Source organism: Mobula hypostoma, chromosome 19 (assembly GCF_963921235.1).
Source record: "Mobula hypostoma chromosome 19, sMobHyp1.1, whole genome shotgun sequence".
In the NCBI taxonomy this organism is placed as follows: domain Eukaryota; kingdom Metazoa; phylum Chordata; class Chondrichthyes; order Myliobatiformes; family Myliobatidae; genus Mobula; species Mobula hypostoma.
Window position 1 is genome coordinate 66189914 of NC_086115.1, and position 22230 is coordinate 66212143.

The following is a 22230-nucleotide window of genomic DNA, read 5'->3' on the forward strand; positions in this document are numbered from 1 at the left end:
TAAGGATGAGATGATGGAGTACTTGGTAACACAGGACAAGGTAGTACGAAGACAGCAAGGTTTCCTTCAGGGAAAATCCTGCCTGATGAACCTGTTGGAATTCTTTGAGGAGACTACAAGTAGGATAGATAAAGAGGATGCAGTGGATCACGTATATTTGGACAAGGTGCCACACATGAGGCTGCTTACCAACTTAAGAGCCCATGGTATTACAGGAAAGTTACTAACATGGTTAGAGAGTTAGAGCGTTGGCTGATTGGTAGGAGGCAGCGAGTGGGAATAAAAGGATCCTTTTCTGATTGGCTGCCAGTGACTAGTGGTGTTCCACAGGGGTCGGTGTTGAGACCACTTCTTTTTATGCTGTATATCAATGAATTAGATGATGAAATAGATGGATTTGTTGTCAAGTTTGCCGATGATTGGTGGAGGGGCAGGTAGTGCTGAGAGAACAGGTAGGATGCAGATTAGAAGAATAGGCAAGAAAGTGGCAAATGAAATACAATGTTTGAAAATGCATGGTCATGCACTTTGGTAGTAGAAATAAATGTGCAGACTATTTTCTAAACAGGGAGAAAATCCAGGAAACTGAGATGCAAAGGGACTTGGGAGTCCTTGTGCAGAACACCCTGAAGGTTAACTTGCAGGTTGAGTCAGTGGTGAGGAAGGCAAATGCCATGTTGGCATTCATTTCAAGAGGTCTAGAACACAAGGACAGGGATGTGATGCTGAGGCTTTATAAGGCACTGGTGAGGCCTCACCTTGAGTATTGTGAACAGTTTTGGGCCCCTCATCTTAGAAAAGATGTGCTGGCATTGGAGAGGGTCCAGAGGAGGTTCACAAGGATGATTCCAGGAATAATCCATTCAGTCCTGCAATGATTTTCGTGAACCTCCTTTGAACCCTCTCCAGTTTCAGCACATCCTTTCTAAGAAGGGCCCAAAACTGCTCACAATGCTCGAAGTGAGCCTCACCAATGTTTTATAAAGTCTCAACATTACATCCTTACTTATAGTCTAGTCAACTTGAAGTGAATGCTAACATTGCATTTGCCTTCCTCACCACAGACTCAGCCTGCCTAATAAACTTTAGGGCATCCTGCACAGAGGTATGACCCTTTCTTTTCTGGGAGTTACTTTTTCTTTAATGGTTCACCTGTTTTATTTTTTTGCTGTTATTGTATAATGATGATAATCTTAATTCATTGAAATTCCTTCCCATGTATGCAGGGCAGGCAAATTGTGAGCTTCTCAGAAAGAGGAAGGATGCAAAACGCGCAAAATATCAAATTCTCAAAAGAAGTCTTACTGTGCTGAGGCAGGCAGAAATTCTGATCATTTAAAATATTTGCATGATTTCAAATGATCTCTGTTTCAAACTTATTGCATTTTTAGGAACAGTGCAAAGTATGCTTTGTACAGTTGCTACAATAGCTGTGCAATGAGAATGCACTGAATTCGATGTTTTGTATCTGATGGAGAATCATTTAACGTTAAGTTATAATAGAAACTAGAGATGACAATGCCAGAGGAGGCTATTTTGGCCCTTGATGCTGATAGCAAAATCAATGTGATAAATACAAAGCTCAGAGACAATAACTCTTTACATGGGAGCCTCCCAGCCTCCCCAAGGATTACATCTGCACCAGGTGCATTGAGATGAGGCTCCTTAAGGACCTTGTTAGGGATCTGGAGCTGCAACTTGATGACCTTCAGCTAATTAGGGAAAGTGAGGAGGTGATTGATAATACCTATAGAGAGACAGTGGATAGCACCTCAGTGACAGTCCCCCTCAGAAATCGATATATCATTTTAGATACTGCTGGAGAGGTTGACCTGACAGGGGAAGACCACAGCGAACGGGACTCTGGCACTCTGCCCAGTGCCATGATCAAAAGAGCAAGGAGAAATGCAGTAGTTATAGGGAATTCCATGGTGAGGGGAACAGATAAGAGATTCTGCAAGCCGGACAAGGATACTCGGATGGTGTGTTGCCTCCCTGGTGCCAGGTACAGGATGTCCCAGATCGGGTCCAGAGTATTCTGAGGAGAGAGGGCGAGCAGCCAGAAGTCTTGGTACATGTTGGTACCAATGATATAGACAGAAAAAGAGAGGAGGTCCTGAAGGAAGATTACTGGGAGCTAGGAAGAAAATTGAAAAACCGGATCTCCAGAGTAATAATCTCAGGATTACTGCCTGAGCCACACGCTAATGAAGGTAAGAATAGCAGAATTAAACAGATGAATGTGTGGCTAAGTAACTGGTGCAGGGGGCAGGGCTTCAAATTCTTGGATCATTGGGATCTATTTTGGGGGAGGTATGATTTATACAAAACCGATGGGTTACACCTGAACTCAAAGGGTACTAATATCCTGGCGGGATTGTTTAATATAGCTGTTAGGGAGGGTTTAAACTAAGCTGGCAGGGGGAAGGAAACCAGGGTGTTAGGGTTGAGGAAGAGGAAAATAGAAATAAGTCAAAGATACTGTACAGCAAAGATGGCAAGAAGGACAGGCAGGTGAATAGACAGGATAATTTGCTGTGCGATAGAAATATGGCAAAATCGGTAACAGATACTGATCTAAGTGTACTGTACTTAAATGCACACAGCATTAGAAATAAAGTGGATGATCTTGTTGTACAGCTACAGGTTAAAAGATATGACATTGTGGCCATCACCGAGTCATGGCTAAATGATGGATGTGATGGGAGCTGAATATCCAAGGATACACAGTGTATAGGAAAGATAGGAAGGTAGGTAAAGGGGGTAGCGTGGCCCTGATGGTAAGTAATGATATCAAATCACTAGAAAGAAGGGACATAAGATCAGAAGAGGTAGAATCCTTATGGGTAGAATTAAGAAATTGCAAGGGTAAAAAGACACTAATGGCAGTTATATACAGGCCTCCAAACAGCAGCCGGAATGTGGACTACAAGTTACAGCTGGAAATAGAAAAAGCGTGTCAGAAGGAAAATGTCAAGATAATTATGGGGGATTTTAATATGAAAGTGGATTGGGAAAGTCAAGAAGGTGCTGGATTTCAGGATAGAGAGTTTGTAGAATGCCTACGGGATGGTTTTTTGGAGCAGTTTGTCCATAAGCCCACCAGGGGACCGGCTGTTTTGGACTGGGTGCTGTGTAATGAACCTGAGGCGATTAGGGAGCTGGAGGTAATGGAACCCCTTGGAAGTAGTGATCATATTATGATTGAGTTCACTTTCAAATTTGAAAAGGAGAAGCTGGTATCAGGTGTATCGATATCTCAGTGGAACAAAGGAAATTACAGTGGTATGAGAGAGGAACTGGCCCAAGTAGATTGGAAAAGTAAGCTAGATGGAGGGACGGTAGAGCAGAATTGGATGAAATTCCTACAAGAAATAAGGAAAGTGCAGGAAAAATATACTCCAAGAAAAAAGAAAATCATGAATGGGAAAAATGGCACAAATGTGGCTAACGAGAGAGGTTAAGGCTAAAATAAAAGCAAAAGAGACGGCGTACAAGGAAGCAAAAATTAGTGGGAAAACTGAGGACTGGATGACTTTTTAAAAACTTACAGAAGGAAACTAAGAAATTCATTAGGAAAGAAAAGATGAATTATGAAAGGAAGTTGGCAATTAACATAAAAAAGGATACTAAGAGTTCTTTTTAATATATGAAGAGTAAAAGAGTGACATGGGTAGATATAGGACCGATTGAAAATGATGCGGTAGAAATTATAATGGGCAGAGGAACTAAATGAGTATTTTGCATCAGTCTTCACAGTGGAAGATATTAGCGACTTACCTGATAGCCAGAGGTCTCAGGGAATAGAATTAGGTATAGTCAAGATTACTAGAGAGAAAGTGCTTAGGAAGCTAAATGGACTAAGAATATATAAGTCTCCCGGACTGGATGAGGTGCACCCACGGGTTCTGAAGGAGGTGGCTTTAGAGGTTGTGGAGGCATTGGAAATGATCTTCCAGGAATCCATAGACTCTGGCATGGTTCCGAAGGACTGGAAGGTCGCAAATGTAGTTCCGCTGTTTAAGAAAGGAGGGAGGCAGCAAAGAGAAAATTACAGACCTATTAGTCTGACATCGGTAGTTGGAAAGTTATTGAAGTCGATCCTCAAGGACGAGGTTATGAAATACCTCGAGGTACATGACAAGATAGGCCGAAGCCAGCATGGTTTCATGAAGGGAAGATCCTGCCTCACCAACCTATTGGAATTTTTTGAGGTAATTTCAAATAAGATTGATAAGGGAGAGGTTGTGGATGTTGTGTATTTGGAATTTCAAAAGGCCTTCGATAAGGTGCCGCATATGAGGCTGCTTAATAAGATGACAGCCCATGGAATTACAGGAAAGATATTGAAATGGGTGGAGCATTGGCTGATAGGCAGAAAGTAAAGGGTGGGAATAAAGGGATCCTATTCTGATTGGTTGCCGGTTACGAATGGTGTTCCGCAGGGGTCGGTGTTGGGGCCGCTTCTTTTTACAATGTATATCGATAATTTAGATTATGGATTAAATGGTTTTGTGGCTAAGTTTGCGGATGACACCAAGATAGATGGAGGAGCAGGAAGTGTTGAAGAAACGGAAAGGTTGCAGAGAGACTTGGTCAGTTTAGGAGAGTGGGCAAAGAAATGGCAGATGAGATACAATGTTGAGAAATGTACGGTTGTACATTTTGGAAGAAGAAATAATCAGGCAGATTACTATTTAGATGGGGAGAAAATTCAAAAATCAGAAGTGCAAAGGGATTTGGGGGTCCTCGTGCAGGATACCCTAAAGGTTAACCACCAGGTTGGATTGGCAGTAAGGAAAGCGAATGCTATGTTGGCATTCATTTCAAGAGGAATAGTGTATAAGAGTAAGGAGGTGTTGATGAGGCTCTATGGGGCACTGGTGAGACCTCATTTGAGCTCTTAAAGATAGTGGAGAGCTCTTAAAGATAGCGGAATCAAAGGTTATGGGGATAAGGCAGGGACTGGATACTGATTGTGGATGATCAGCCATGATCACAGTGAATGGCGGTGTTGGCTCGAAGGGCCGAATGACCTACTCCTGCACCTATTGTCTATTGGAATACTGTGTGCAGTCTTGGGCCCCCTATCTTAGAAGGGATGTTCTGATGTTGGAGAGAGTTCAGAGAAGATATACGAGGATGATTCCTGGAATGCAGGGGCTAACATATGAGGAGCGTTTGTCGGCTCTTGGACTGTATTCATTAGAGTATAGGAGTATGAGAGGGGATCTCATAGAAACATTTTGAATGTTGAAAGGGTTGGATAGAGAAGGCTGTTTTACTTTGTGAGTGAGTCCAGGACAAGAGGCCACAATCTTAGAATTGGAGGGTATCCATTTAAAACAGAGATGAGGAGAAATTATTTTTAGCCAGAGGGTCATGGATCTATGGAATTCGTTGCCACATACAGCTGTGGAGGCCCGATCATTGAGGGTGTTTAAGGAGGAGATTGATAGGTATCTAATTAGTCAGGGTATCAAGGGATATGGGGAAAAAGCTGGAAATTGGAACTAGATGGGAGAATAGTTTAGCTCATGGTGGAGTGGCGGAGCAGACTCGATGGCCCGAATGGCCTACTACTGTTCCTTTGCCTTGTGATCTTGTGATATAGCAAAACTCCATATTATTAACCAGCTTTTTCCAGTTGCTCAAACTAATTGGTATTCAATCACTATTTTTATTTGTTTCAATATTAATTTGGAAAATAAATTTTATTGTGGCTGTTTCTTCAGTTATTACAAGGTAGTCAACCTCCTCTTGCTTGGAAATTGGGTGTGAAATGTAATGTATTCCATTAGCTATATAATGTAGTTTTCTTTTCTCGCATTCTTTATTTCTAAGCGTTGAGTAAGGTGTTTGCAAATATGAAATGTGATATAATTCATGAGAATTTCATCTTGTCTCCATTTCAAAACCTGATAAATTTTTCATACCCATTCTGGTGGAGCAGACTCGATGGGCCAAATGGCCTACTTCTGCTCCTTTGTCTTATGGTCTTATTTTAGAGAAGTTGTCAAAGACATGCAGTCTTGGTGCAAAACCAGAAAAAAAAAATACATTGTATGCTCTTATTTTATAACAAGTCACTTTATGCTATTCAGTAATGATCTTGTTTATTGTAAGTGTATTTTTCTTTTAGATTGGGCACAGCTGGCACCAAGTCTCTTTTCGAAATTCATCCCAAATATCCTTCCCCCTGCATTGGAATCCAAACTGTCAGAATATGCCGCTGAAGACCAAAAACTCCAGCGCGAATTAATACAGAATGGCTTTGCAAGGTAACATAAGGACACCGGTCTACAAATCCTTCACAGCCCTTTATTAATGCAAAGATAGCGTGCTTTGTCAGGGCATTGGGCACAGAATTGTTCATGCTGCTGTTGTGTCAGTGCTCCAGTGTGATGCCAAGCCAAACTATACAGGTTCACTGTCAACCCCCACACAACAGCAGAACTCATTGAAAACATTTTTATTCTGTTTGAAATTTGCAACCGTTATGCAAGATGGGAATCCTCACTTTTGTCTTCTGCATACTGGCGTAATTATAGAATAAATTCATAATTGTTCTGCTTTTTGCTCCACTAGCCATTGAAATACAGGCAGTATTATTCATTTTTGCAATTAAATATTAAAGGTCATTTGTTTATGAGTAATATTGACCAGCCTGCTGGCTATTACAGGAAATAATCTGGATATAATCGAGACATCCATCAAAAAGTTTGTTTCCTGAGTTTTTCCACTTTCAGTGATTTTGCTATGAGCAATATTCCTTACTGCAGTGATCAAATTTATCATTAATGTGATTTTATGCTCATTTTCAATGTCATTTTAGTAAACCCAAGAATTTAATAAGAGGAAATTTAAAGTGGACAGAAATTAGTCCCTTTAATTTGGGAAGTGCCCCAGCCTTGATCACTCTTAGAGTTTACTGTGTTTTTTGTTACATGGTACTGGACTGGGACCCAGCTAAATTGAAACTTGTATTTGCTTCCTTTTGCACATCTCCTCTTTCATCTGCTCCCACCCCACTGCAGCACCACAGCAAAACCCCAGAACCTCGCAGTTGTATACCCTGACTTCCTACACATCAGCCCCAACCCCCTTCAGGTTACTGAGGTGTCTGATATGGTCTCTATGAGGGTCAGTCCTCAAAGACAGATTTTTCTCTGTACGCTGGACACCAATTGAAGGAAATGTTGCAACCCTCTTAAAGTTTACAGTAACAGGCTTACAACCAAAAGGATTTTTTGGTGGTGACAAACAATAACACACGGTGTACCTGTTGTAGCACTCAAGGCCATAAATCCTAAAGCTGAAACATTGTACTACATTGCAGGCTCCTTAAGTTTATTGAAGTATGCAAGAGAACATACACTCAGTGGCCACTTTATTAGGTATCTCCTGTATCTTTTGAGTGCATGTTTGTGGTCTTCTGCTGCTGTAGCCCATCCACTTTAAAATTCGATGTGTTGTGCATTCAGAGATGCTCTTGCACACCTGAGTTACTGTCGTCTTCCTATCAGCTTGAACCAGTTTGGCTATTTTCCTCTGATCTTTCTTGTTAACAAGGCATTTTCACCCACAGAACTGCTGCTTGATTTTTCACACCATTCTCTGTAAACTCTAAAGGATGTTGTGCATGAAAATCTCCGGAGACCAGTTTCAAACCACCGTCTGGCACCAACAATCATTCCACAATCAAAGTCACTTAGGTTATATTTCTTCCCCATTCTGATGTTTGGTCTGAACAACATCTGAACCTCTTGACCATGTGTGCATGCTTTTATGCATCGAGTTGCTGCCACATGATTGGCTGATTAGAGATTTGCATTAATGAGTAGGTGTACTGGTGGACCTAATAAAGTAACCACTGATTGTATTTTATAAATTAGAAATTCGATAATTTAGAAGAAATGCTAACATCAGTCAGCTGCTAAAATATGCAATATATTTAGGCTAAAACAAAGAGTTGATTAAAATTCAAGATTGCAACATTAGTTTTTAAATCAATGAGAGTTTGTGAGTGAGGCATTTGTCATTTTGAAATAATGAAAATACAAACCACAATATATGTTTCCTGTCTTTATGCAAGATTCATGTTCTTGATGAATTTGAGAATGTTAAAAAAGGTGTTAGTATGACAAGAGCACATGGATATTTGAAGTGTTATTTAGAGTGAGGGTAAATTCTTCATCCATTGTAACTTGACACCTTACTTTAAGGCTTGTTGCATCACTCAAGGTTTCTTTGCCAGTTATATTTGTTTTACTCCTTAGCACTTCAATAGTTGACTACCTGTTTGTTCCCTTTTGTCCTACTGGGCTTAGGACAGAGGAGGGAGGAGGGAGGAGGATGATGGCAAGAGGGTACTGACAAAGCCATCTCATAGGCCTGACCTCTGGAGCACTTCCAACATTTCTCTTTCTATTTGTATCCAATGTTCGTCCTTTCAAAAAGGAAATGGATGTCAAGTTTCTCAAAGCTGCACTCATAACAAGTGTTCAATTAACTTATGCAAACATGGTATTTATTTTCATTCATACAAGAGATTGAGCTGTTCTGATCAGGGAGTGTTCTTTCATGTTGATTTTCTGGTTTCTCATTTCATTAGAGGGGACCAATCACGAAAAAGAGCTGGAGAGGAGCTAATATTCAGTGAGTACCTCAAATCTTGAATATGAGTTTTCAAAGTTTGTTCTAATGGCTTTATGTGGTGTGTAAATTAAACATAACTTTCACCAGTTTGCACCCTTTTCATTCACTGCAAAAGATTACAGATTTTGCAGTACATGATTTTTAAATACTTAGAAACATAGAAAACCTGCAGCACCATACAGGCACCTTGGCCCACAATGCTGTGCCAATCATGTCCCTACCTTAGAAATTACCTAGGGTTACCCATAGCCCTCTATTTTTCTAAGCTCCATGTACCTCTCCAGGAGCCTTTTAAAAGACCCTGTCGTATACGCCTCTACCACCATTGCTGGCAGCCCATTCCACGCACTCACCACTCTCTGCGTAAAAAAAAACTTACCCCTGACATCTCCTCTGTACCTGCCTCCAAGCACCTTAAAACTGTGCCCTCTCATGCTAGCCATTTCAGCCCTCGATCCACACAATCAATGCCTCTCATCATCTTATACACCTCTATCAGGTCACCTCTCATCCTCCGTTGCTCCAGTGAGAAAAGGCCGAGTTCACTCAACCTGTTTTCAAAAGGCATGCTCCCCAATCCAAGCAACATCCTGGTAAATCTCCTCTGCACCCTTCCTGTGGTTTCCACATCCTTCCTGTAATGAGGCAACCAGAACTGAGCACTGTATTCCAAGTGGGGTCTGACCAGGGTCCTATATAGCTGCAACATTACCTCTTGACTCCTAAACTCGATCCCACAATTGATGAAGGCCAATGCACCGTATGCCGCCTTAACCACAGAATCAACATGTGCAGCAGCTTTGAGTGTCCTATGGACTCAGACCCCAATATCCCTTTGACACTCCACACTGCCAAGAGTCTTACCATTAATACTATATTCAGCCATCACATTTGACCTTCCAAAATGAACCACCTCACACTTATCTGGGTTGAACTCTCATCTGCCACTTCTCAGCCCAGTTTTGAATGTCCATATCCCGCTGTAACCTCTGACAGCCCTCCACACTATCCACAACACCCCCAACCTTTGTGTCATCAGCAGTTTACTAACCCATCCCTCCACTTCCTCATCCAGGTCATTTATAAAAATCACGAAGAGTAGGGGTCCCAGAACAGGTCCCTGAGGCACACCACTGGTCACCAACCTCCATGCAGAACATGACTTGTCTGCAACCATTCTTTGCCTTCTGTGGGCAAGCCAGTTCTGGATCCACAAAGCAATGTCCCCTTGGATCCCATGCCGCCTTACTTTCTCAATAAGCCTTGCATGGGGTACCTCATCAAATGCCTTGCTGAAATCCATATACACTACATCTACAGCTCTACCTTCATCAATGTGTTTAGTCACATCCCAGAAAATTCAATCAGGCTCGTAAGGCACGGCCTGCCTTTGAAAAAGCCATGCTGACTATTCCTAATCATATTATGCCTCTCCAAATGTTCATAAATCCTGCTTCTCGGGATCTTCTCCGTCAACTTACCAACCCCTGAAGCAAGTACCTTGTCTTATTAGGAGTAGACAAGATTTTGCTGTGGTGGAGGAATATCAATTGAAAATGTCTTATTTCTTATAATCCCACTTCACTGGTGTTAATAAAATTGCACTGGGCATATCATTCTTAGTTGTATCGAGATAATAATTTTAAAAAGCGACTCACAAAGGTCTCCTTGAGCTGGTTCCTGGAAGATCTTGTATTCAGAATTCTGGCAAATGCATTTGAGTAGAAAATAGAGCAGGCAAGATATTTCTGAGAACTAGTGTATTTTTGAGCACGATTTGACCTTGGATTGCTAATCCTACTTCAACCTCAAATTCTTGGCAATTGAGTTAATTTGGTTTCCATCAGAACAATCTCTTGGATATATTAGAATACTACAAAATGTCACAGCTCTGTGCTTATTGTTACTTGTTCCTATTGTATTTTAGATGGTTCATCATCTTTATCGTCATCATGTGCAAATGCTAGAGGATTCAGATAGTGAAGACCTGTTTTCTATTGCCTTGGAAGGACTGAACGTGAAGGTGCAAGGACTGTAGAGGAGTAATGCAGTGAAGAGAACGGAAGCTCAGGCCTGTTTTCATCTTGCCCTTAAAAAAGATGCCATCTTTTAAGTTTTTTGTTCCTGATGATCATGCTGCTAATAGACTCTTTCCACTGGCTCATAATGTGGAGCCCTTACCTGGACCTCTTCCATCCTGGTTCCCCTTAAACAAACCCAGCACTCTGCCAATGATTTTAAAATGGGGTGTAGTCTTTTTTGTAAGAAGCTCAGTTTTCTCCCACTCTAACCATGTTTGTGACTGCTGTTTGTCATCTAAAATACTCCCTATTTTGCAACACCTTTCAGAATTTGATTTTTTTATTTCTATGTCATTACATCTAGGTAAGGTGGTACTGGAATTGGTTATTACACAGGAATCACATCTTCATCAAATTGCTTCTAAAGTATTAAACAATTATCCTGATAATATCTCAACTAAATTTAATTCCAATGTCCATGCACTTCATTTAATGAAATTAAAGTTCAAAGTAAAATTTATTATCAGAGTACATACACTTCACCACATACAACCTGAGATTCTTTTTCTGTGGGCATGATTATTGCACAATTGTGAATATCTGTCACATCCAAGGTATGTTGATCTCAAAATAATTTATCCAATAAAAGGTTTGAGAGGATTATTCAACGTAGCTTGCTTAGCAGTTGTCATAGCTTGTATATGAAAACCCAACGACATTGTTTTAATTGAGTCCAGTACCACTCAATTTATATTAACATTACTAAATAATTAACATTGCAGAGTGTCATAATGGTTAATCTTGCTATTGAAGTTATTTTGGCTGTGTGAAAGATCTGCCATATTATTTATTAGATTATTTCCTTTATGGTCACCTCATCTGGTAGATCAAGTGACTAGAGTATATATTTTTTCTCCTGCACAGTTTGTTCGTTTAAATTTGAGTTTATTAAAGTGGTATTGCATGCATTGAGATCGCTTTCAATTTCACCCATTTTCACTATTAAAGTCAGTCATCTAGAGGAAAGGAATGCAGAGGCCAAGTTAAGATGGGACTTCCTGTTTAAGATGGCGCTACCGAAGACATGCGACAGCTTACTGGTAGTTCAAAAGCAAAGGAATTCAATCAAAACCATTATTAATGACACCTTTTTTGAAGTAAATTGTGGTAACCTGTCACTGCAAGCAATAAAGAAGTGAGTGAAGCAAAACAAATTTGCGGGGTGTGCCCTACGCACTTGGAGTTGGAACCTTGCTGGTTGGAGTAAATGATTCAGAGGGGAGAAGACAGGATAGAGGAGCCCTTATGCCAGTTCAAATAACCTGGGTACGAGGGTGGATTGCTGTAAGCACCGAGCCAAATTGGAGAGATCGAGACTGCTTCTTTGACAGTGAAATCCAGGTCCGAAGCAAATTGACTGGCAATGTGTTCAAGGAGTGATTCACCACAGCGAGGCCCAGGTCTAATATGAGGTACAATCCTCTGTTTGGACAATCTAAATGCTGGCCCATTTAGATTGGAAAGGCAGGGTGTCGAGAGTCAGACGTGGTTGGATTGTTCTGGGCACCGAGCTGATTTGTAGGGGTTGAGAACGGCTCCTTCGGCAGTGAAATCCAGGCCCGTAGTGATTCACCAACAGTGGGGCCCAGGTCCTAATACGAGGTTCAGACAATTTAAAATCTGGCCCAGATAGTCTGGGGGTTTCTCTCTCTGTCATCCTAAGGCTGTGAGACTGCCCCCAGATGCTGTGCTTCCTGCGAACTTTGCAGTGATTTGCCCCACTAATATGATGAACTGAATACTGAGGCTTTGAGCCTACTCTGAGCTCTCTGGGGATTTGGATATATGGACTCAGTTTGGTTTGAAATGCTGTTGTTGCTCGCTTCACTTTTTTATATGATATGTTTTGTGTGTTTTTTTTCTTTCTCTGCGGGCACTGGGGGTTTGGTCTTGTTCTTTTAATTGGGTCCTTTCAGGTTCCTTGCTTTGCGACTGCCTGTAAGCAAACAAATCTCAAGGTTGTATAATTTATACATTCTTTGATAATAAATGCACTTTGAAACTTGAAACTTTGAAAAGCATGAATGAAGGTGTTCTGATAATTACACATATAGTAATCATGGTTGACGTATAACTTTCTAAGCTGATTTCATATGATTGTAAAATTCTTTCTAGGAAAAAGGTATAAGAAATTATGATTAGTATCTTGGGAACCAACTCTTCCTCATCTGCCTATAATGACTATTTCAATTGTGCAATAAAACCCAAAATTGACTTTGGATGTTATGGCACATTTACGTTCACTTATATAATTAATAGCTCATCCAAACACCAGTCTGTTTACATATGTATCGAATCTTCAAGGTGCAAGAGTCAAACAGAGAACAAAGAAAATTTAAAGGGACTTTTTCTCCATACCTTAAAAGTGGGTAAGAACTGAAAATGTTGGCAAAGTTGAGAGTACAAGCCTTGTTAAATTAATATGATGCAACTACTCTAATAATTCTGTCAATTTGCTCACAGCCACTTTTCTAAAGCATAGTGATGAGTTTAAGTTTGTGAATGAGCTATCCTGAAAAATTGTGGTATATGCCCCAAGTTTCAGTTCTCACTTTGAGCATAACAATAATAGGGAGCTATCAGTGAACACCGCAACAGAAATGAGCACTTGAGTCTTCTGGGTTGATTTGAATAAACTTATGATTGTTGCAGACGAACAGAAAAACTTTACTTCTGTTCCAGGTCTTCCTAAGTTTCTAACACTCTTTTGAAAGCAATTTCTAAAAATGATTGTTCCCATCTTTGCTCGTCCAATGCTCACTTCTGTTATTGTGGAATTCTCATGCTGTATCTGTCTCTTTATTGTCATGCACTTTGCCTTTACAAAGCTGAGGCACTGAATGGGCCCTTGTTATTTTCATTTTTATATAAATAGTGGTAATTGTGGAGTGTGATTGGGCTCCTTATGTGTTACATAACAATTATGGTGACATTACAGTACTGTGAAAGGCTATTTGACCCTTCTGCTTTATTTAGCATAATGTACTGTTCCTGCCCTAAAATTCACCAAACATGAGATATTCCACATGGTATCATTGCCGTAGGCAACTGTGAAGGCCAAGTCATTCGGTAAATTTAAGGCAGAATTTGAAAAATTTTTGATCAATCAGGGCATGAAGGGATATGGGGCGAAGGCAGAAGACTGGGGCTGAGGGAAAATGGATCACCTATGATGGAATGTTGGAGCAGACTCAATGGGCCAAATGATCTAATTCTGCCCCAATATCTTATGGTCTTATGGTTCACATGCCACATCCAACTTGAATCTGGCAATTTTATGGCTTGGTTTGACTTTTGCTTCAGTCAGAAACTTTTGGGCTTGGGTTCCAGAGAGCTGACCTGGTAATGTGCACCACTGAGGGAGTAGTCCACTGTTGGAGGTGGCTGCTTTGGCATCAGATATTATTCTGAGACTTCTGCCTGCTTATCCAAGTGGATATAAAATATAAATGATCCTATAACATTATTTTAGAGCATGGCAAAAGAAATTACACCCAGGCCTATATTTAACCTTCAATAAGCAGCACTTTATTAAAACATATTGTTTGCTATTATTTTAAATCTGAGTATACTGTTTCACTTTGAACCTAATATTTCCTGCATTAACAATGAGTATGGTAAAAATGTTTCACTGTCTGGACAACATTTTGTATTAAGGTTAAGAAAGGGGCTGTAATCAGTAGTTTTTATTAACCACCGTCAGTTTCCCATGCATTCTTTATTGGATTTATTGCAAGCTATCTTGTACTGTTGTGCTTTGGTATAGGGGTTACCCATCTAATAGGAAGGTTAAAGTTTGTGCTTTCTACTCTGGGTAAGTTAATTTTTAAAAAGTTAATTCCATCACAGCAATGATCTGTGTAAACGATTTAAATATTCCAATAATCAAATTTCACATAGATTCATAAAGCTGTACTGCATTAAGTCCTTTAATGAAATGGATCAGTGCAGGTCAAAATGCTTAAATGTATTTGGCCCATATCCTTACTAAACCTTCCCTATCCATGTACAGTTGCAAGAAAAAGTTTGTGAACCCTTTGCAAGTACCTGGTTTTCTGCATTAATTACTCCTAAATTTGGTCTGATCTTCATCTAAGTCACAATAATAGGCAAACGCAATCTGCCTGCACTAATAACACGCTAACAATTGTACTACTTCGCGTCAATACTGAGTACGCTATTTAAACAATTAGTCTAGGCTCAAAAAAAGTACGTGAACCTCTGGGGTAATGCCTTCTGTAAAAGCTATTTGGAATCACATGCTCCAGTCAATGACATGAGATTGGAGGTGTGGGTTGTAGAGATGCCCTTCTCTATGAAAAAGACATAGTCAAGTTACTGACAGAGCCTGCTCTTCTCAAGATAGATCTGTTTATGTGCACCATGCCTCTATCAAAACAACTTTCATAGGACCTTAGAAGAAGCTTTGTAGAGATGCATGAAGCTGGAAAAGGCTACAAAAGCATTTCTAAGACCCTGAACATTCATCTGTCTACAGTAAGAGAAATTGTCTGCAAATGGAGGAAATTCAGTACTGTTGCTACTCTCCCTAGGAATGGGCTTCCTGCAAAGATCACAGCAAGAGCACGACATGCAATGCTGAAGGAGGTGAAAAAGAACCCAAGGGTAACAGCAAGAGACATTCAGAGATCACTAGAGCTTGCTAAAGTCTCTGTTCATGTGTCCACTATAAGAAAAACACTGAATCCTTATTGTTAATGGTGTTCATAGAAGGACACCATGGAAGAAACCACTGCTCTCCAAAAGAAAATATTGCTGCATGCTCAAGTTTGCAAAAGACCACCTGAATGTTCCACAATGCTTTTGGGACAATGTTCTGTGGATAGATGAGACAAAAGTTGAACACTTTGGCAGAAATGCACAACGATATGTTTGGAGGATAAAGGACACTGCTCACAACTGTGAAGCATGGTGGAAGGAGCATCGTGGTTTGGGGCTGCTTTGCTGCGTCAGGGCTTCGACGGGTTGCAATTGTTGTGGGAACAATGAATTCAAAATTGTATCAAGACATTTTACAGGAGAATGTCAAGGTAGCAGTCCATCACCTGAAGCTTAAGAGAAGTTGGATAATACAACAAGACAATGATCCGAAAGATAAGAGTAAATCAATAGCAGAATGGTTTAAAAAGAAAAAAATTGATGTTTTGGAAGTCCAAGTCAGAGTCCAGACTTAACCCAATTGAGATGCTGTGGCATGCAAGGTATCCCAGAAATATTGATGAACTGAAACAGTTTTGTGTGGAGGAATAGTCTAAAATTGCTCCTCATGGTTGTGCAAGTCTGATCAGCAGCTACAGGAAAAATTGGAGGTTTTTCTGCTAAAGGAGGTTCTACCAGTTATTAAATAAAAGGGTTTACATACTTTATCCAGCCTGGACTGTGGATGATTAAACAATGTGTTCAATGAAGACATGAAAGTACAATTGTTAGTGTGTTGTTAGTTTAGGCATATTGTGTTTGTTTATTATTATGACTTAGATGAAGATCAGCCCACATTTTATGAGTAATTAATGCAGAAAACCAGGTAATTGCAAAGTGTTCACAGACTTTTTCTTGCAACTGTACCTGTTCAAATGTTTATTTTTAAACGTTGTCATTGTACCTACCTCTCCCACCCCGGGCAGCTTGTTCCATATACCCATCATCCTGTGTGTGTGTTGGGGAGGAGGGAGAGTGTGCTGCCAGGGCCGATTTAAGTCTTTCCCTTGTCACCTTAAAACTATTTTCTCTAGTTTCAGGCTCCTCTGCCTTGGGAAAAAGACTTAATTTCTCATGTGCAGCGTAGTTTCTAAACTAAAACCTGGGCCTTCAATTAGTCCAAGAGATTATGATTACCCATGTTAATTCAGTCATTATAAACAAAATAAATTTACCCCTATGATTTGTTCACTGTACTAGTTCTGGTAAAACTTTAATGGGAATCATTGATGTTGAAATATATGTTCCAGGCATAAATTCTAGTGCTTCATGTACAAACGTTTGTATAAATAGAAATGAACATTCATGTAAAGACCCAGGCTGACTGGTTGGGCCAATGTTTAATTTGACATAATTTAATTTAATTTTATAAATCTGATAGTTCATTTCAAATTTATGAAGTTTGGGTAGGACAGGTCTAGACTACATCACTTGTACTGAAATCAACAATTGTTTAAGAAATGAGTTTCTAGTTTTAGTTGTAAATACACAGCAGAAATCAGGTTGACTAAAATTCTGGAATCATTTGCTAGATGTTTTAGATATGGTAATACTGTTAAATTACAGTTTGTGCAAAGCAACTGTTGTTTTTTGAAGTGTCAGATTTAACTAGTGTATATTTAGCATGATCGTGGCAGTAAACAGAAAAATTAATATGCAGCATCTTGTGCAGGGATTTCAGGTTGGTATTTATACTGACCCACAAGTCCTGGTCTAATGTTTCTACCCTCTAACATTTCCCATCCCACAAAATGCTCCAGGCTGCATTTCTATCTGGCTGTAAATTTATGGGGAAAATTATTTCTTCATCTCAAAGACGACTTGGGCAGAGTGGTGGATCTTGCTGTGAGATGTACAAGCGTGAAACAATATTGCTGCATCTGAAAAAAGGACAACAACAAACATACGAATGCAAACACACGAGATCCTGCGGATGCTGGAAATCCAAAGCAAAAGCACACAAAATGCTGGCAGAACTCAGCAGGTACCTTGCCCAAAAATATATGATGATCTTGACCCTCGTTCAAAAATTGCACCGAATTACCACTTGATGTACCACCCAAACAGTAACTCAAAGGTCAGTGATGCCTTACGAATGAGCAACCTCTGAAAATCTTACCTAGCTGCATATTAGGTAGGTAGCTCCTTTCTAAAAGAGACTGGTTTTCTGCATTTCAGAAGGGAAAGGTACCAATATGAAGGTGTGAAGGTATTTTCAGTGACATATGCTTAATAACTGTTGGATAACTTGGCTGACCCTCCTGTTCTCTAATATGCCTCTTGACTATACTTAGAGAATTTATAGTGTTTGGCTGATAGAGATGAGTCCAAAGACCATATTAAGCTCCCAAGTGTAAGCCAGTTTCTCTGTATTGTATAATCAGGAAACCTAACCTTCACTGGTGAGGCCTCACCTTGAGTATTGGGAACAGTTTTGGGCCCCTCATCTTAGAAAAGATGTGCTGGCTATGGACGGGTCCAAGGAGGTTCACAAGGTTGATTCCAGGAATGAAAGGGTTATCATACAAGGAATGTTTGATTGCTTTGCGTCTGTACTTGCTAGAATTCTGAAGGATGAGGGGGGAATCTCATTGAAGCCTTTCGATTGTTGAAAGGCCTAGACAGAGTAGATGTGGAAAGGATGTTTTCCATGGTGGGAGAGTCTAGGACAAGAGAGCACAGCCTGAGCCTCTGGACAGAAATGTGGAGAAATTTCTTTAGCCAAAGGGTGGTGAATTTGTTGTCACATGCAGCTGTGGAGGCCAGGTCATTGGGTGTATTTAAGGCAGAGATTGATAGGTTCTTGATTGGACATGGCATCAAAGGTTACAGGGAGAAGGCCGGGGAATGGGGCTGAGGAGGGGAAAAAGGATCCGCCATGGTTGAATGGTGGAGCAGACTTGATGGGCCAAATGGCCTAATTCTGCTCCCATGTCTTCTGGTCTTATGGTCTATATGCCAGCTTTATCCCCACCTGAACACCGAATAACCTTAACTCAGCAGTTGCTAATGCTGCTGCATGGAAGTTTTTCTTTGCATCTGTGCGTACATGCAGATGACAATAAACTTTTGACTTTGATCATGAGATTTTTGTTTCCAGAGCATTTGCTCATTTATATTCTAGTGTTCTACACATCTGTAAAAGGCTGCACTCCTAAAACTATAAAAAAAAATGTTCTAAATAATGTCATCCAGAAGGTATTCTGGCATTATTTCACCTGGCTGCTCATTTATATTCTAGTGTTCTACACATCTGTAAAAGGCTGCACTCCTAAACTTGTAAAAATATAAATAATGTCAGCCAGAAGGTGTTCTGACATTATTTCACCAGCCCCCTCATTTGGAAGAACTCCAGTCTGGTGCACCTCCAATTAGTTGTTGCTGTACTGAGTCAAGGTTAGTATTATTCCTCATCGAGATCATTAGTGATCCAGCTGACCACCAGAAGCTCTTCCATTTGCTTAATATGTACCTTGATTGATGTAAATCTGAAAATGCTGGGCTCCGTACCTAATCTTTGCTCAATTTGATGTAAGCTTGGCTACTTGTAAGAGTCAGACTGGTTTTTAAGAATTAATTAGCCTAGGGTTTCATTTGAGCTGATATTAGTGACATTGATTGAGGACACAGTAAGGCTTGAGCATTGTGCCAGTTTAGTAGTCTATCTAGATTTCCACATGAAACATGATCACTTCACTTTGTGTCTGATGTTTAACTTGAATGGAATGGTGTAGGTAGGGTGAGGAAGTCGTCGTATTACCCTTTCTAAAGCACCTGGCAGAGGGAGAACCAGGCAAACCAGTATTGGAATCGTATAACTTTGTTTTTCATGGGTGGTAATTATCTTTTCTAATAATTAGTGAGAAAATACACAAAGGTTATTATCAAATTGGATTCAAGTAGAATTTACTGTGTGAATGAAATGAATAAGCATTTCCAAGTTAAATACAAGCCATTTGTAAATTGGGCTGATTCTTCTAATAGTGCAATTAAATTGGTACCATATGTGTACTTCAATCAACAGGGTTTAAGCCCAAACCCTTGTACTCCTCCCTACCCCAAACTTGGCAATCTTTTCTCAGACATTCAGGCACAGGAAGTAAGTACAATGTGTATTTTCTCTCTTGTTTTAAGTTGCAGTGAGATGGTTTTCTTTTGTCATGGTTAACTAAGCTATTCAATACTAAAAATTAATTCTTTGCACATTTTTCTATTCAAAGTGCTCAAACAATTAAAAAATATAATTCAAGTAGTTTCTGTGAAAATCTTGATTTCTGTAGTAGGATTGCTTAATGTGTCTTCAAATAAAGATGTTGCTCTGATAATGTAGTCCTGTTAACATGTTTAATATACTTGGAGCAGAGAACTGATGCAAGTAAAGCAGAACTGTGCATGGGTTTAATTAGTTTAAAAAATTAAACCTGTGGAAACCAGTGAAAATGGTTCACTTTATTAATAAATATTTTAAGAAATGGAAGGCAATATGTTGCATAAGATGACTATAAATAAATTCATTTTTGCACTATGATGATGTTTGGTAAAGTCACCTATTTTGTTAAAAGAGAAGTGATTAATTATTTAGTGATGGATGTCAGTTTGTGATCTTCATAACCTTGGGTATGTACCCCTCTTCCAATAAAGTTATTCAGTTTGCTGCAAAGATACCAGGATTTATTTTTGTAATTATGTTATTGCATTTATTTCTATTTCAGAATGTTTGATTAGTTGTTTCTTTTCAAAAGCTGTAGCTTGATACATGTATGTGTTGCTTGTATTTCTTTTACATTAAATTAATTTTTATGACACTTAGCACTACCATAATCTGAGTTGTGGTTTGGTCTCTTAACTTTCCAAAGCAATTCATGACAACTCACACTTTTGTATTTTTAGCTTCTATCATGTGTGATAGGATCTAGAAGAATTATTTCTCTAGTGTCAACAGCTAAAATCGTCATTTGTCCTTTAAAAGCAATAGCTGGTTTCTCTGTTTTCTGAGACAGTTCTGACTAAGTCTACTTGGCCATCTGTGTGATGTCATGAAGGATTGTAAACAGATGAAAACAAGTGAATTGCATTTCAGAAGTCTATCAGGAAATTATGTGGAATTGGGAGAGTTTTCTAATCACTCAAGCTACACAATCCATATTTTAATTTTAATGTTTACTAACTTATGATCACGCTTTTGCTTTTTATCCACCTGATAAAGTTTAAGGGAATAGGGGATTCTCAGATCCCTGTAAACAATGAATTAAGTACTGACTGTCTGTGACTGCAGTGTGTTTGAGTAATGTCTCACAGCTGCTTTCTTTGGAGCAAGGTAAGGGTTAAAGTTCGCCCAGATCCACATAAGATGTCTCTGGGCTTTTCACACCTTTCGATTTTGACAAAAAGCAGTATCTGATGGAAATTAGACAGAACATTCCTTTCTTAATTAAAGCACAAATTTGACAGATGTTCTTATCTTTGTCATTAAGTTGTGGCTCCAGCAAACCAGGTAGGACATTCCTTTCTTTAATTAAGGTGGCTGGAGTGTCTAACAAATTGATTGTACTTTTGTATCAATAGTCCATTGACTTGGCTGGAATAGTTATCAAACTGATTGTTCTTTTGTATCGGTGGCCTTATAACTTCTGAGAATTCTGACATCAGGCAGTGAACTTGCAGAACCGCTGGGGAGATGAGAAAGGTTCTCTCCCTGATGTCGCGTCCAAGTTCACTCGCCGGCTGAGCTCGAAGAAATAAACGGGTGAAAAGATAAGTAACGATCTTTTTGTGCTGTTGATGATTTGATCTAGCAAAGTTACGTTTACATACCTTGTCCAAATAAAATCTCATTTCTTCACCTTGTTTATCCATTTTGTATTTATTTTTCTCTTTGCAATGAATATTTTGTTGCTGTCTCCATCTACTTACTGAGATCTCAGCTTCCAGTTCCCGTCTACCTTTTACCTACTGTATCCTTAATTTCATTTGTTTTCCATTCTTTGTTCTTTCCATTTCTTGGCCTGAAATTACTTACCTTTATTTTCTGCTACTTGGTTCTTGCCCTCCACCTGAATGCTAACCTCCTTTCTTGCTTCACAGATATATTCAAGATAACTTTTAATGGATTGAAAAGATATTAAGGTCATATGTAAACCAAGTGCTAAAAACATCATTGAAGCTGGGATTTCAGTTGAACATTATTGTAATGTAATGCCTTGGTTCACATGGTTCATATATTTTCTCTGTTCTGCTTTTCTGTTTTCAGTGTAAGCTGCTTGTTCGGGTTACTGTTGAAGATGAGAGATAGTGTGCCATCCAATCGGGATGAACGAATTCAGGGGAGGTTTCTCTGGTGAGGGACACTAAGGTTGGACTTGGGGCTTTTGAGAGGGACGAAGAGGGAAGACGCCAGAGAGAAGAGGTCAGAGGACTTGACCAGGAGTGGGGCCAGGATTCGATGAAGCCCGGGGAAATCGAAGGAGTATCCCTAATATTGATTGGCACCTGATTAGTTCCAAGGGTTTAGATGGGGCAGAGTTTGTTAAGTGTGTCCAGGACGGATTCCTGTCACAGTATATGGACAGGCCGACCAGGGAGAATGCCATACTAGATCTAGTACTAGGTAATGAACCGGGTCAGGTCACAGATTTCTCAGTGGGTGAGCATCTGGGGGACAGTGACCACCGCTCCCTGGCCTTTAGCATTATCATGGAAAAGAATAGAATCAGAGAGGACAGGAAAATTTTTAACTGGGGAAAGGCAAATTATGAGGCTATAAGGCTAGAAC

The 22230-nt window shown here is 39.8% G+C and overlaps 1 protein-coding gene across 2 annotated transcripts in view; it reads left to right on the plus strand.

The window, feature by feature from the left end:
* The window catches only part of cacul1 (CDK2 associated cullin domain 1), a 173743-nt gene extending 153474 nt beyond the window's left edge, over positions 1-20269 (plus strand). For both annotated transcript variants that reach the window (XM_063072081.1, XM_063072082.1), the window contains 3 exons: positions 6143-6281; positions 8615-8658; positions 10586-20269. In XM_063072081.1, coding sequence (XP_062928151.1) covers positions 6143-6281; positions 8615-8658; positions 10586-10638 — 236 coding nt within the window. In that variant the 3' untranslated portion in view covers positions 10639-20269. The remainder of the gene's footprint in view (positions 1-6142; positions 6282-8614; positions 8659-10585) is intronic.
* The last annotated feature ends 1961 nt before the right edge of the window (positions 20270-22230 follow it).